This window comes from Lepisma saccharinum, chromosome 4 (genome assembly GCF_977018435.1).
Source record: "Lepisma saccharinum chromosome 4, izLepSacc3.1, whole genome shotgun sequence".
In the NCBI taxonomy this organism is placed as follows: Eukaryota; Metazoa; Arthropoda; class Insecta; order Zygentoma; family Lepismatidae; genus Lepisma; species Lepisma saccharinum.
Genome location: NC_139232.1, coordinates 115608702 through 115624703, shown reverse-complemented (window position 1 = coordinate 115624703; position 16002 = coordinate 115608702). Strand labels below are relative to the sequence as shown.

The following is a 16002-nucleotide window of genomic DNA, read 5'->3' as shown; positions in this document are numbered from 1 at the left end:
ACATTTATGTCTAGTCACATGTAACCAAAATACTATTAACGATAATAAAAATAATAAAAAGAAACCAGCTGCAGCAAATACATTGCACAGATTAAAGTTCATGATTTTTGGTGAGTCTACTTTTTTCCATCTTATTTGTTGACCTTATCTTGCTTATCTTTTCTCTAGTTTTGAAGGTTACAATTTTTTACACGAAGAACTTGTAAATGGTAAAGAGACTATTGTCCACACAAGTACCTTCTAATTGGTCTTTTGTTTTCTTATCAGAGTTTATTGAGTTACTGCTACCAAGTAGTTTTCAAGGTTATAATTATTAAGAAGATAAAATTGTCCGTCTCTATTTAAATTTCAAAGCATTCTCTCTTAGATGTCTCTTCGTTACGATTAACATCTGCCTCTGACCTAACAAGAAACAAGACCTCTTCAATTCTTTAATGGTGGCTGAGAGAACAATACAAGATGTTGTTTATATTTACTCTCTTATCTGTCTTGAACCTCTTTTCATACATTCACACAAATTGTTTACAGGTAAAGTATACAGCAAAATAATTATTTGGATAATAGATGTAATTGACATTTTTTCATAGAAAATAAGATTAGTAACAATCGTTTGGGTGAGGAAAATAGTCCTTTCATTCTAGATTTTGATAGGTGTATTAGAATACATAAAGATGGAAAATAGTTTCATTAAAATGTAGACCTACACATTGTTTGCGAGTTTTCCAAATAAATGCATTTTATCTTGATAATGCATGTGTTTACTTAACAACAGATTTTTAGGTACATTTATCATGTATAATCTTGATATACTCAGCATGGCAAAGGAAACACTAATATTAGGAACTGTCAAATTCATTTCAGAACAGGCTATTTTAACACAGAAGGTCTGAAGGTGAGCTTCTACCTACAATGTCTGAAATGACCATTTTAGCCCCTTGCTTCGATCATGCTTCTTTCTTCGTACTTATGTTGGCAAATTTTGTTTAATGTAGAGATATGATTAGGCATTGTCTCTGTGAGTATGTTCTCTATTATTTAAAATTTAATACGTAATAAAAGACAATAAGTTCAACACATTATTTCACTGTAAGCTTTTACTTTGAATTTGCATATATCTGAAATAAAGGTAAAAGGAACAAGAATGTTACATGAAATCTCGTAAGGAGAGGAATGAATTATTTTTTTTAAAACGAAGACCGAACATGAATATATTATAGGTATAACAATCTAAACTGTTACTAACTTATACTTTCTAAGCCTCTTGATTGTCCTTCTTCACAAAATATCCTGTACATGACGCTGTCAAATACATCCACAAGTGCTTTCTCACAAATCACCACATGTTTCTTCTCTTCTTTTGCAGCATCAACTTTTTTGAAACATTGTGTACACTACACTTTTCTTCCCTTTTCACATTTGCCACAAACAGGCTTATTTCAGCCTCCACATATGACGGATGTGTGGTTACCTTTGCAAGATTTACGAATTCTGCATTTCTGCCTTTTTTCTGTTTGTGGAGTATTATCAGGCAGTTCAGTTGATAGAAGATATGCATCCTCTGGCAAATATTGTTTCCTTCTGGAAGCAACGTAGGGAGCACGTAGTTCCTCATAGAGATGAAGAATAAAATATCTTCCACTCACCTTCCTCCCTGTCACTTTCTTGTATATAATCCATGTGTTTATGGCTGCCAGGTCCAATACATTGAAAAAGACATGCATGGGCCAGCGTCTGGAACCAGACTTTGTGGAATATTGACGTACCATCTAGTCAACAATGTTGATGCCATATTTGGTGTCATTATAATATGTCACTGTTTCCGGTGTCTTTTTGAGATCATCATTTTCTGTCGCAGATGAATGCAGCGTGCTCAATATCAAAATGTTCTTAGCCTTTCCCTGGTATACAGTAATAGTAACAGTATGGAAACAAAGGCTCAACAATCGACATGGAAGTGGCCAACAATACAAATATTTACAATTAGAATGCAGACGCCACTGCATGTAACTAGCATTCAAACACACTTAGCAATAGTGGTAATGATAGCATTTATTATCCTGCTGCTTTGATTCTTGCCGTAAACAAATATTAGGAAGGGCCAATTTGACCCCTTCGGACATTTTAGGTATATTGATCAAGAACTCAGTTCGTAATTTGAGTACAGGTTTAATACTCTGTTTGCTACATCTTTAAACCAATATATTAAAAGTCAAAAAATATAGAGCGCCTCTGATGGGGTGCTCGAGAAATATAAAGTCCCAAACTTTCAGAAGGGGCCACATTGGCCCCCTTGGACATTCTAGTGTTAAATATACAAGTAGTAGAAATTTTGAAAAAAAATTGTGGCCAAGTCATTTTTCTGGAATGCTGTGTCATTTAGGTGAGAAAATTTCCTGTTATGATATTTTGTATAATTTGAACTGTACTAACCAGTGATGCAGGAATAGTATACTGTACACTATAAATTTGTTGGAGCAAGTACAGTACCCCATAAAACCTTCAATCCAAATTGTACACCTTACACCCACCCCTCAAATAATTTGACAGACACAATAGGATACAACTGAAAGAACCTCATTTTAGTAATTATTATTTCCACAATTCAAACTACGACATATACTACAAGAAGGTAGTGGAACTAGGTTATTTGTGCTTGTGGAAAATGTTTAAGGGAGTCACAAAACAGTTTAAAATGAGTTCTTAAAATTATACGAGGGTCATTTTTCTTGTAGTGGCAACACTGTTGGTACATGCTTGTCAGTTGTCGCTGGGACAGAAGACGATCGGGTCTTGTTGTCCTGTACTACGGATCGTGTGTAGGTGTTTGGTGCTGAATAGTATTGTGTGGTAGTTAGAAGACATTAAAGTGAATAATACCACCCTGAACAATGTTCACGCATGAAGAACGGTGAATATTCATCAATTTCAGGTTGCACATTGAAGGAATGCATGGCAAATTCACAAGGGCTTATGCGAGGCATATGGAGACCACACTTTACCATATCATACTGTTGCCAGATGGGCCATGTCATTTGAAAGTGGTTGTGAATCAGCCACGAAAGAACATGGTGGTAGGCATCCTTTCATGGCAACAGATCCACACCACCTTGATGCACTTCGCAGATTGCTGGAGAATGATCGGCGTTGGACACGTAGTCAATTAGCAAATTAACTGAAGATTTAACCATCCTTTGTATACTCGTACCAGATGCTAACTCAGGACCTTGGCATCGGAAGTTCAGCAATGGCACAGATGGGAATGTGCATGCATGCACCTTGCACGTTGGCGATTGGATACATTATGGCCACTGACGATACATGGGCCAAATCATACGAGCTAGAAATGAAGCGGCAGTCTAATGAGTGGCATCTTCCGGCTTTACCACGTTCAAAAAAAGTCAGACAGGATCCGGCGAATTTAAAGGTGATGATGATTGTGGCATATGACCATGAAGGAGTTATTTTTGCACATAGTGTTTGACAAGGTGTTGCAGTGAATGCAGACTATTACATCAGTTACCTTCATGACCATTTGCACCTTGCTCGTAAGTGCAAAAGACCACATCTCCTGCAATCAGGACCCATCATTCTTCATGATAATGCAAGATGTCATACAGCACAAGTGGTGCAGAACGTACTGCAACAATGGGGTTGGGAGGTGTTCAAGCACCCACCTTATTATCCTGACATGGGTCCCTGCAACTTTGATTTGTTTCCCAAATGAAGGAACCGCAGAGGGGGAAACACTTTCCAGATGACCAGAGCATCATTTCGGCCACAGGGCGGTCTCTGTGCAAACTGGCACAAAACTGGAGCTATCAATGGCATCCAACGACTGCCAGATGTTTGGAAACGTGTTCATGCAGCAGCAGGAGATTACATTGATGGATTGTAAATGATTCCAGGTATGTATCTTCTTTCATGTCTCTTTCTCATACATGTTGCCGCTACAAGAAAAATGCCCCTCGTAAATTGAAGTAGTAGCATCATCGGAGTACTACTTGGTATGTTGTAATTTTCCTTTAAACCTTTGGCCAAGTTCTTACGTATGTAAGCTGCTTTATCATCCCACTCCATGGCCGTGCATGCGGTCTAAGGCATCATGCTTTGGGTTCCGGCTATGGGATGCATGCTGGTTCGAGTCTTCTGGGAGAAGCGTAACAACTTTTCTCCTGAGATTTTGGCTTGTGTATGGGATTGGTGGACACCCACCATGCTGAGGAAACTGGGGAACTACAAATGAGTAGCATAACCTGAGAAAACCTACGATGATGACTGGGGGTTCATCATACTGACCACACATCACCCCGTAAGTGTGGTTGGATGATCTTGGACCTCGGGTGAGTAAGTGAGTAGGATCAGGTGGGAGCGAGGCCGGCACTCGGTAGATAGGCCTGGGGCCTCAATGGGCTGTTGTACCACAGGTTATTATTACATGCTTTACCAGGCAGTGGTGATTGGTGTGTCACTTTTCCTGGGATGTAAAACAGAACATGAGGAACTGAATTTGAAGCTGATGCACAATGATCAACATCAAGGTGTCATTGCAGATGAGACTTACATACATGGTTCTGGTGTAGTGTAGGATTCTTAATATTACTTCTCAAAAACATTGGCTAAGATACAGCATGGGCGATGGTTTTATATGAAAACTGTTGCCCATAGGCCATATAAGTGAAATTATACTTATTTCCTATATTTCCATAATTAAAAAAATATATATTACCTAACTTGCATTACATCTGTAATAATAATTTGTTGGAAACTGTAACCACCAAGCTATTGAGAACTTGGTTACTGCATATCATTTCAATACTTCAGTGAGTTCAAAGAAAGCACTTTAGAACTTAAAATCATACATTCTGCTTCATTCAGAGCAATTATATTCTATGTGGGTGGGTGATATCAACAAATAAATTCAACTTCTTACAGAACAGGGCAGAGGATTTCTACACTGCAGCTGTAGTTGAATATGCACCATTTGGAAACCTAGAGGTGGATTCTCCACAGGAAATTATGTCAGAGAATTTGGCAAATTACAATGCATTTATAAAAGAAGCATCAACACAGGTAAGATTCCTCATGTATTTCAATTTCACTTTGAACTTGTAACATTTCAGTTTTTTGGAAATGATGTACTTTTCTTACTAAATTCCTGAGGTTCAAATACAAATGCTATATTTTTCTAGAAATATTGTAGGAAGATAAGGCATAACTTATACGACATGCCATCATTTCACTAAATAATAAAGTCCTGTTTTTGGCATGTACTTACTTTGCTCTCTAGCTTTCACCACACCATGTGGCTTCCTCACGAGATAGAATAGTCAAGATTTAAGGTATGGAAAGGTAAGTTAAAAAAGGTTAAAAAGATAAAAGACAATGCAGTGCCCCGTTACTCCTTCCTACTCCATCTCTGGCTGGCAACTGACTGTCACTGCCAAAAACTGGACTTTATTACTTATTGCAGGAAGAGTTTTCACATTATACATGATCCAGTGATGGGAAAAAAGGGGGGAAGGTAGAAAATTACTGTGGCATGAAAGCAATTGTTTGAGGGGAGGGTAAAGGGAACTGTTAGGTCTGCATTGCTTAATCCATTTAAAAATATATGTTATTTTCTTGCAGGGAGCGGACATAATTGTTTTCCCAGAGGATGGTATGACAACAATAGATGTGCCACAAAAGCGATCAGAAGACAAGGCCTTCTTGCAAGAAGTTCCAGACCCTCTGTCAGAATCTGCAAAAGATGTTTGCCATAGTGAACAAATCAGTTCTGAGGTATGTTTATGTGCGTATGTGATGGAATTACATTACATTTGATGTGACAATGTAATAAACATGGGGGAGGGAGGGCAAGATGAACATGAAATATACAGGGTGTTGCTGTACACTACTGAGACTTTCATAGTGTATAGTATAGAGGGTTCAAGATAAACAAATTTTCTTGGTCTTCTTCTTTGAGATACAAGTCCTGGTGAACTCTGTGAAACCAGCTATTTTTAGTGCTGAAGATCCCACTAGGCAAAATCATTAGTCACTATGAAGAGGTTCTCTCGGGATATGAGCCAGGTCAGCGCTGGTTATGCTTCCCTCCGGAAATAGAAAATCTCCCCCCCCCCCCCGAAAATTTCAATAACCTGCCAGAGCATTCCGTCAATAGCTTAGAAATTTGGCAATCATAGAGCATTCCGTCAATAGCTTAGAAATTTGACAATCATGTTGCCTTTGGCTTTCTTCCATTCACTTTAATTTAATGCATAATGTACTTTTTTTGGCTTTCATACAAAATAATGAACGATGTTTTAATTTTAATTTTAATTTAAAATTATGGGTACATCAGCACTTAGGCTATTTTGCACATGTCACATTATACGGGGTCCAGCCCCTTACCATAACAAATAACAACTGTAATGTCACATGACTAAAATCTTAAAATATTCTGACGCGTTAAAAGCTGAAGCTGCAAAGGGGCACACACACAAGAATAAAACACAGGAAAACACACAGAATTATACTGGCCATAGGGCCAGAGTCTCTCGTTAGTCGGCGTAAAGTCGTCCAGGGTGTACTATGTGGAAGTGAGGTAGACAATTGGGTGTACTATGTGGAAGGTCACCCCTTACACCACAAACGATGTTTTGAAAACTGCTAACTATAATATATAATAAAATTCCATTTCATTGCAACTTAATAATGTACATGTGTAGAAAGGCAGGACTGGTGTAATGTAAGCTGCAAGCACTGTTTTAATAAATTTCAACTTCTTGCAGTTATTTTAAGGGTTAGTCTGTCAACAATTTGCTGTGGAATGGTGGTGACGTGCTTATCAAAATTTACATTTCATTTAATTATGTATCGCAGGTAAACGACAACTTAAAAATATTAGTATTGTTTTTATTAGTATTATAATTTGATACCTATGACCCCTCCCCCCTTTTCTCTTGGTGAAGTTTGATATCTCCTCCTGAGGAAAGTGACTAGATTCAACACTGATATCTAAGCAGAAAAATAAATTAACACCTGAAAGATTTTCTTCAATACAGAATAGTTATGCAATAATTCAGAAAAGAGACAGTGAGAATTTTCTTTCTAAAAAATTCAAATTCTTACAGGTACTGAAGAACCTGTCCTGTGCAGCTTTAGAAAATCAAATCTATGTGCTGGTCAATTTGGTGTCCATTGAACACTGCAGTAGCGAGAATGACTCTAACTGCCCATCTGATGGATTTTACCTATTCAACACTGATGTAGTTTTTGATCGCAGTGGTAACATTATAGCCAGGTAGGTTATATAACTGTAACATAGGAAATTAGGGCAAAGAGAAGTGTGTTTGATTTATAAGAAGCACACACTCGAGTGATTACTGTTCAGTGCCCTACATTATTTGTAACATCTACAATGGTAGCCATCACTTGTGACAAAGATTGCCTAATTTTTTTTTTTTTAGAACATTGGCTATTAATTTTCATTATTTTAAATCTGTAACAGTGGGACTTTTTTGTAAGTAAATGAATTTTAAATTTTCACAGCTCACAACGATGTTTGCCAGGAGGAGAGATGTCTGCAGAAAGGAGAGAGAGGGAGTATGGTTGTGTGTGTGTGTGTGTGTGTGTGTGTGTGTGTGTGTGTGTGTGATATGCAAACAAGAAGGAAATAGTACTGCTAAGTAAAAAAAAAAATCCTTTCAAACTTTCTGGGCATGATAATTTGCAGAATGCTGTTACTGTGTTTTACTACCTTGCAACATTATTACTTCTTTATCTAAACACAACTTTCAACTTGTCCTCACATTACTCAAACATCAACCTCATACAGGCTAGTAGGAGTGGACAACAAAGACAGGAAAAGATGGCAAAATAAAGGACTGAGTGCTAGGAAAAGGGGTATAACCTCTCTCCTTATGAAAATCCAGAGCATGCCACTTCTAGTAAGTTAGGCAACTGAGTTATGGATCAGTAACAAACCTAAATTTGAATCCAATCATCCTACCTGAAAAAACAGGCATAATCACATTAAGATTATGTTAAAATTGTTATTTGTTCTGTACTAATCATTTCTCCTTTTCACTGTTTCATTACAGATATAGAAAGTTCAATCTCTTCACTGAACCATTTACAAACATAACACCTGAACCAGAGCATGTGTTTTTTGACACAGACTTCGGAGCAAGATTTGGGGTGATAACTTGCTTTGACATTCTGTTTGGAGACCCAGCCATCCACCTAGTGAGAGACTACAACATAACTGACTTAGTTTTTCCCACAGCCTGGTACCAAGAACTGCCATTCCTTACAGGTTAGTGAGTTGAAACTACAGTGTTAGAGATGTATGTATGTCTGAGAAAAGGAAGAAAATAACGTATGCTAGAACTAAAAATTAATAGTGCACACAGTTGGCTTAATTGATAATTGATTTGCAGTAAAAGGTAAAAAGAGAGGAACAAGGTATAAAGCTAAGTAAACAGGGTTTCCACATGAACTCTAAATGTATTTTCCCTGAGTTTTCCAGAAACCTCAGAGTTCTCGATATACAGTGCATTACTATATTCAGTTTATTTTACAATGGCCTCCTTCATTCATTTTCCCCTCATAGTCTTACCATCCTCGTTTGTTATTATTATTAGAGATGGCTCAGGTTAATCAATACTCTAGGGGGCCGATATAGGCATATCATGTAGTGGTAATATTAAGGATAATTTTAGCAATCAAGTATATTTATAAATAGCCTGTAATTTAGTGCAATATTCTACCATTTTGTTATTATGCTGTGTGCATCAGGCATCTGGACAGAGGTGTGGTGTATATGTAACCAGTGTTATTGCAGGTAACAGCAAAATATAAAGAATTAAAAAGTTGTTTCAATAAAATGCCAACATTGTTAAGTACGTTACCAACAGCGTTGCCATCGAGTAGATATTGCAGAGTACATTTTTTCTGCGGCCGACAGAAGCGAAGAGGGAGGCTGTTCCGCTACCCTGAAGAGGTAACAAGAGGAGAGGGTGCCAATGCAAGGGAAGCCATGGAAGACTTAGGGACAGTGTGATATGGGTTATTCATATGCCTGTTTAGGGGCCCAGTTACTACTCAGGCCTGCCGGAACAGGCCAGTGTTGTCACATTGGATTGGCAGAAAAGAGCTAAATCCCACCTAAAATGGGGATACTATTTCTGTGAAGCAACTAGAGGTAGACTGCAAAGCCAAGGCTGGATTTAACTACAACTGAGTGTACATTATTTGTAAAAGTAAGCTACGTTCTGTTATACATACCCCATTGATAACATATTCATATTATTTCAGCTACTCAAATACAAGCTGGTTGGTCCTACGGGGCAAATGTTAATCTCCTCGCAGCCGGATACAATAGACCCAATATGAGCAGCGGGGGAAGTGGCATCTATGGCGGAGTAAATGGAGTTTACACATCAATCAACACAGACCAATTCACAAGAAAGCTTCTAATATCTAAAGTAGCAAAGAAGAAGGCAGTGAATGACTTGTGTCCAGGAGAAGAATTCAAAGATATTTCCTCTCCGTCGCACAAGAATGAAGATGAAAACAACATTTCTCAAAGAGTTCTAGATATGCCAGTCTGGCAAGAGTCTCTAACAGCACATGAAACCACTTTGCTGTCTCCGGACCAGACAAATGTCACCTTGTGTCAGTGCGGGCTGTGTTGCAACCTGAATGTCCACATGTTGCCAGCTGAATTGCCCGATTCAACTGCCTACTTCAGGTTTGTGGCATTCAGTGGCGAAAGGTTTCAATTTGGACACAACAAAAGCTACCAAGCATGTGCTGTGGTAAGATGTAATGATAATAATTCAGTGGATTCCTGTGGACTGCTTCCAAATGAAGCATCTGTGCCAGTTTTTGAATCATTTCAAATTTCAGGAAACTTCTCGGTGAACTTTCTTTTCCCTAACAGCGTAACAGAGAACTTAGGTGTTCTTCCAGCAGATTCATTCACATACCAGGAACATACAAATGCTGATAATGTAGAATCTATTCTTCAGACTGTTGAGCCAGTAGATTCATTTCTTACACTGGGTATCTTTGGTATAGACATTACAAAAAAACTATGTTAACAGTGATAATTTGAACATCATATTATTAAAGTTATTCATTGTTTTGAATTGTAAAATTATTAATTCATAGGTTGATCATGGGTGATATGTAAAACTAACAATAAATATTCAATTCACATTGAGTAAACTGTTGATCATTTCTGCGTGATACATTTAATTTCATGTGCAACTACATGTGAGACAAATCATCAAAAATTTGGTCATCCCCTACCATAGCATTGGTAAATGAATTTTAAAAAATGCCATGTTCTCCTCAGTAAAAACACGTTACTCCACCACAGAATGGCTCAGTTGAAACACTAGCACAAAATATCAGAGTTCTGGCTCCAGCTTTTGTTGGTCAAGCAACAGTTCTCCCCTTTTTTTACAGTAATAGATTTTATTTCGAGGTCAGGGCATTACTGTTCAAATAAAACCAAGTAACTGATGTTAACAGTAATTGGTGCAAGACTTATGTGGATGTAGCATACATAACGGTTCACTGCATTTTTTGACTCTCTTTGCACTCTCGCATCTAGTTGGTTACAAAGTGCAGCACAGAGCCATCGTCCACTTTATTGATTTGGTGTCACATAGTGTATTTGGTGTCTGCACCATTTGCACTATGTTTGGGGAGGTGTGTGGTGTATTGTGTGGTTACATGGTGCGTGCTAACCAATGAAACATACGTTTAAAGCAGCAGACAGGCATTTGTTGAATCAACACCACCATCTTGCATGCAGCATCTACTTGGTTGAATGCAATTTCCTTGCTCCAGCCTGACATTGGGATACACCTGCACTAAAGCTGGTGTCCAAAAGTGTAGTGAACTAGATGGGGCTAACATATCTAAGACCACACATAATACACTTACACATAAACCATGTGTTACTCTGCACATACATTTGACATTACAGTCATGTTTCCTGTCATTGTTTCTGGTAATGTCAAGCAAGAAATAGAAGTGCACACGATCAATGAATTTAGTAATACTGTTACTTTATGCAAACCTAAAATTATATATTTCACACACACAATTTAATTTCAGTAACAGTAACAATGTTGTGTGAAGGCTATTGCAGGAACATGATAACTTCAAACTGAAGGAGTGTGTTTGCTTTTTAGGGGGCAATGCTATTATAGGGGAAAATATACCTCATTTGCTCCTTTCCCCTCCTGGTAAAAAAAAGATACACTGCTTCCCCTCCCTGGAAAAACCCTGTTGAGGTCCATATTAATACACTCAATTGTTCACACTTTGTAAACATGAGTAAACAAATTTTCACTAAGAAGAATAAAAGATACACATTTAATGAAAGAATATAAAATACGACTTAAACCAGGGGTGTCCAAACTTATTTGCACGAAGGGCTAACCTACTATATCAGCAATCTCTTGTAGACCATATTTAATTTCACTTGCACTAAAGATAATTTATCAAAATGAAATTACAGTTTTATAAGGTTTACACAAAAAAATCTTCGGGCAAGGGGTGGGGTGACCTGTGGGCCATATTTTGGAGGGCCCTGACTTAAATACAATCGAGATAGAGTTTGAATCTTTATGCTGTATAATGAACCAAAGCACAAGATTTCGGAGGCAAGTGTATAATTATAAACTTAGTTTAAAACAAGTGTAGAAATTGAATTTCATTGCTACACACTAATTTGTGGGCAGTTTTAGCATAACATAACTGGCAAACTGCACCATACTTTTGCTAACATTGTAGACTAGCAGACAAATTAAAGTAACTGGCATACCATACACAGCAGCAACAGCACACATAGCTCAGTGTACAAATGGTGACGAGAAAGATTGATTCGGAGCTCTGTTCATTAATTCAGTGAAAGAAATGTCAGAAGAAAATCTCAAAATTTGTACTTGGTTTCAAACAGTAAATTCTTATCAGTTGTGTGCACTAGAATAACCATTTATGTTAATATTCTGCAAATTCAAACTGAAAAGATATGTGATGACACAGACAAAAATCAACACTATCTAAATTTGAATTTTGTGCATTTTTATATTTAATATCTATGAGCAAATTAGGGGTGTTAAAGGTGCATCAGTGATTATACTAAAAACTCACCACAAAACTACACCCCGCCAAAGGTATTTAGATGAAACATTGGAAGAAAGTGCTCGGTATAAACTTTCAAATTATTCTTCATTTTCTGTCTCCCATTAGAACACCTAGAATGATATTATTTGGTACCAATTATAGTCTTTCTTAAATAGAATCCTAGTTTAACAGAGTTGTAACATAAATCTCAAAAATAAATGTTAGCATTTTAATGACATTTTACTCTTTTGGTTCTCTCATGAGTGTTTATTCAAGGATGATGATTGATTTATAACCATCGATGATATGGTTGATTGATTGATTTGGTTTATTCTGCCACTTTTTGACTAATAGCAAAGAAGGAGATGAGTGATGATGTGATGAAATAGAAGAATGGACACACACAAACACCCATGCCCAGGGTGGGATTTAAACCCAGGACCCCTGGTGTTGTAGTGTGATGTGCTAATCACCCTGCCATGGAAGCCGGCCACCATCCATGGTATGGGATATGATGTAGGATAACTAATGATTAGATAAAATTGATGAGCAGGCATTCACAGGGTCAGCAAAAACTCTCTTCACACACAAATAAATTCAAAAAAAGTTCACACTTCAGGAAAATATGAATAGTTCAATAAATAAGTATGTATATTCTGCAATTCGCTCCATGCATATTTTTCTTGTGAATGTTGCCAATACTAGAAATGTTCACAAATTATCATCCCTTAATAGGTTTTGCTGATTTCTGGTGAACATTTGTTTTTGAGTACATTTACGAAAATTGGGGCAAATATCCTGTTAAAGCTGGAAAGCTGGCTTTAAAAAGAGCCACATAATGAAAACATTTGATGTTTGGAATGTAGTAAAAATTAAAAAAAAAAAAATGTGACTTAACTTGGCTTAAAAGTTATAACTGAAACTTGATATTGTCAGTCCTGGGTCTGTATATGTATGATGTAAATCAGTGGCAGCTTGTGGTTCAGAATGTTGGTGGTTGCAGCAAATATATAATATATTTATATAACTTTAATTTGTATATATTTATAATGTAATTATATGTATTTATAATTTTATATGTGATTGACACGTGACACTTTCGAGGAGTACAATTAATAATAGTCATACAAAATCTGAAGTTTCCATTTATTCAGCAGCAATATTATGCAGAATTGTGTTTTTTTTTATTACATAAGAAGTACTTTAATGTTCGGAACTCACTTTAAACTATAGGTCCAGTCCCGATTAGTCTTTCTGTGCATAAAGTGGATTTAAAAAACATCAAATCAAATTGTTACAAGTTTCAAGCCTAATTTAAATTAGGTTAATATTCTCCCCAAAATAAAATATTTATCTTTGCCTAACGTGGACATTTTGTCTGTTGCTCTACAACACAGGACAGTTAGAACTTGGCTGCTGTTCGAACGCTGCTGCTCTCTAACGGTGTATGAAAGAATTAGCAATCAAGCATTTGTTGTTGGTCCATCCTCTTCTTCCCTCACCCGCCATGGGATCCGAAACGGGTCGCCTGACTTTGGTGTGTTGTAGACCCATTGCAACGACCAAGCCCACTAAAGCAGGGGATAGGAAGAACAGCATTGAACTTCTATCCAATACTCCTCACAGTAGAGATCAGGCCTTTGCTCTGGCTTTGCAACGCGTACCTGTGCGTCTACTCATACACTGTGAAATCTCGCAGGTTGCCTCATTTTTTTTTTTTTAACAGATCATAATGGAATTTGCTTTATGAAGCAATGAAGGACAAAATTGTTTGTTTATGTTCAATATATTTAATAGGAAAACAAATTAAAAAATATACTAACAAAAAGTATGAAATTTTGTTGTAAAATATCCGGTCGTTGTGCAACACTGCAACAATATCAGTAACCACCCCTGATGTAGATACCATTAAAATAACAAACAAATAAATAAATAAAAACTTCTACCTTGTGTTGCTTCCTGCAGCTATGCACAAAAATATTTTGACTTTAATAAATTGTACGTATGTACATTAGAATACCATGAAAGACATGAATAATTTGATGTGCTTCTTTCTTTTTTCATCATAATTTTTATGTAGGTGTCCTCTTCAAATAGCAATATGTTATGGTATGCGAAATAACAATTTTCATTTTCATTCTAATTAATAAGAAGCTGACATAAAAGTCACTACAATATTGATGTGACTACATTTTGAGATGAACACCTCTGAAGGTTTGAGTTGATAATAAGTGGCATATCAAATTAATCAAATAAACAAACCAAATAAACAAATAAACAAATACATTTTTAATAAAAACAAATAAATTATAACAAAATTAGAAAAATTAGCAATATTTAGAAGTCCACTTTCTAAATGTAGTTTTTTCCCCCTACCAGTTCTGTAATACACTATAATGTGATTTTCCTGTAATTAACTTGCATAAAATTAAAAGGTAGGAGGGGGTGGAAGGAATACTTCCTTGAAGGGCATCAGCCATCTATAATCTGCCACAAGAGATTCAGGTGAAGACTTCAACAAAATCTACAAATGCAGCTGAAGTAAAAAATAAGTTACATCACAAGCAGAAGAATTTTTATTTAGTTTGTTTTTAAGTCCACTTTTATGCACAAACAGGTTATTTGGGACTGAACCTACAGTTTAAAGGTGAATGTGAACCAATGAATTGTGCCTCCACCAGGAATCAAACCCAGGACCTTTAGCTCGTAGTTTAAAAAAAGTGCTTTCTTTCAAAAAAATTGCACAGGGCCTTGTGTTTCCTAACCATGGTGATCAAGCTGGCAGCAAGTCACAATTATTGTGACAGTGATACCTGCAGGATATCTAGAAGTTCTAAGCTGATATTTTTACAATTGATACCTGAAGTGACCAAAAAATCGAGTTTTGCCTTTGAGGAAGATCGGTCAAAGCATTTCAAGATGCCAGATGATAAGGCAATTTTCCCTACATTGACAGCATTCTTAAATTCTGCAGAGATTAAGAAATGAAAATCTCAGCTCTTTGAGGGAATCACTTAAGCTATATGTGTTCATAAACACTTTGTAATATAGTACATCATTTAGGAAAGGCCAAGGATCAAATATAAGTTGAAATTCATCCAGCAACTAGATACATCTGATAACTGATCTTGTATTGCATTTTAATACAATTGGTTGAAGCATTTCAAGATGGTGGACTTTAACTCTACTAAACTTTGGAAAATATGCTTGGCGAATTACTGCTGATATAATCTTGCTTATCTTTTCTTCCTACTTTTGAAGGTTACGTCTTTTAAAAAGATAAGATTTGCTGGTCACTGTTTTGTTATCGCCTGTTTATCACATCACCTTACCAAACATTTCTGAAGGTTATAATTTTTGATAAGATAGGTTGATGACCGTGGCAGCTTGAGGTTCAGAATGTTGATGGTTGGAGTTTTAAAAAAAAAAATTATAACTACACATACACATTTCTACATAACAAATATTTAATATATTATATTTAATAAACATGCTTAGCTTCACCTTAGGTTGACCTTAGTAAACTGTGGATTCAAATTCAGCAGGAGACATATTTATTTTCCTAAACTCATGGCATCTTCACTGCAGTGAACTTTGTATTGAATACGAATATGAATCTAAAACTTTGGGTGCGTCAGCACTTAGGCTATTTTGCACAGACATATTATACGGGCTCCAGCCCCTTACCATAACTAATATTTTCAGTGTCCTGTTACTAAAACAAGAAAATATTCTGACTTTCGTTAAAAGCTGAGGCTGTAAAGGGGCACTCAGCACACACAAGGACAAAAAAACAGGACAACACACACAAAATTATACTGGCCATAGTGCCAATCGCCAGAGCCTCGTTCGTCTGCAAAATGTAGTCCAGGG

At 36.6% G+C, this 16002-nt stretch overlaps 1 protein-coding gene across 1 annotated transcript; it reads left to right on the top strand.

Moving 5' to 3' along the window:
- The first annotated feature begins 358 nt into the window (after window positions 1-358).
- LOC145986821 (pantetheine hydrolase VNN2-like) lies at window positions 359-10164 on the top strand. The gene is made up of 6 exons (XM_083121277.1): window positions 359-528; window positions 4933-5070; window positions 5629-5781; window positions 7116-7285; window positions 8085-8299; window positions 9301-10164. The coding sequence occupies exons 1-6, from the start codon at window positions 460-462 to the stop codon at window positions 10086-10088; spliced, it is 1533 nt and encodes a 510-aa protein (XP_082977403.1). The 5' UTR covers window positions 359-459; the 3' UTR covers window positions 10089-10164.
- Window positions 10165-16002: the final 5838 nt, after the last annotated feature.

Coding starts and splice junctions, on each gene's coding strand:
- LOC145986821 (XM_083121277.1), top strand. CDS start 460: ATGTTGTTTATATTTACTCTCTTATCTGTCTTGAACCTCTTTTCATAC. Junction 5,782..7,115: donor GTGAACAAATCAGTTCTGAG/GTATGTTTATGT, acceptor AAATTCTTACAG/GTACTGAAGAACCTGTCCTG. Junction 7,286..8,084: donor AGTGGTAACATTATAGCCAG/GTAGGTTATATA, acceptor GTTTCATTACAG/ATATAGAAAGTTCAATCTCT.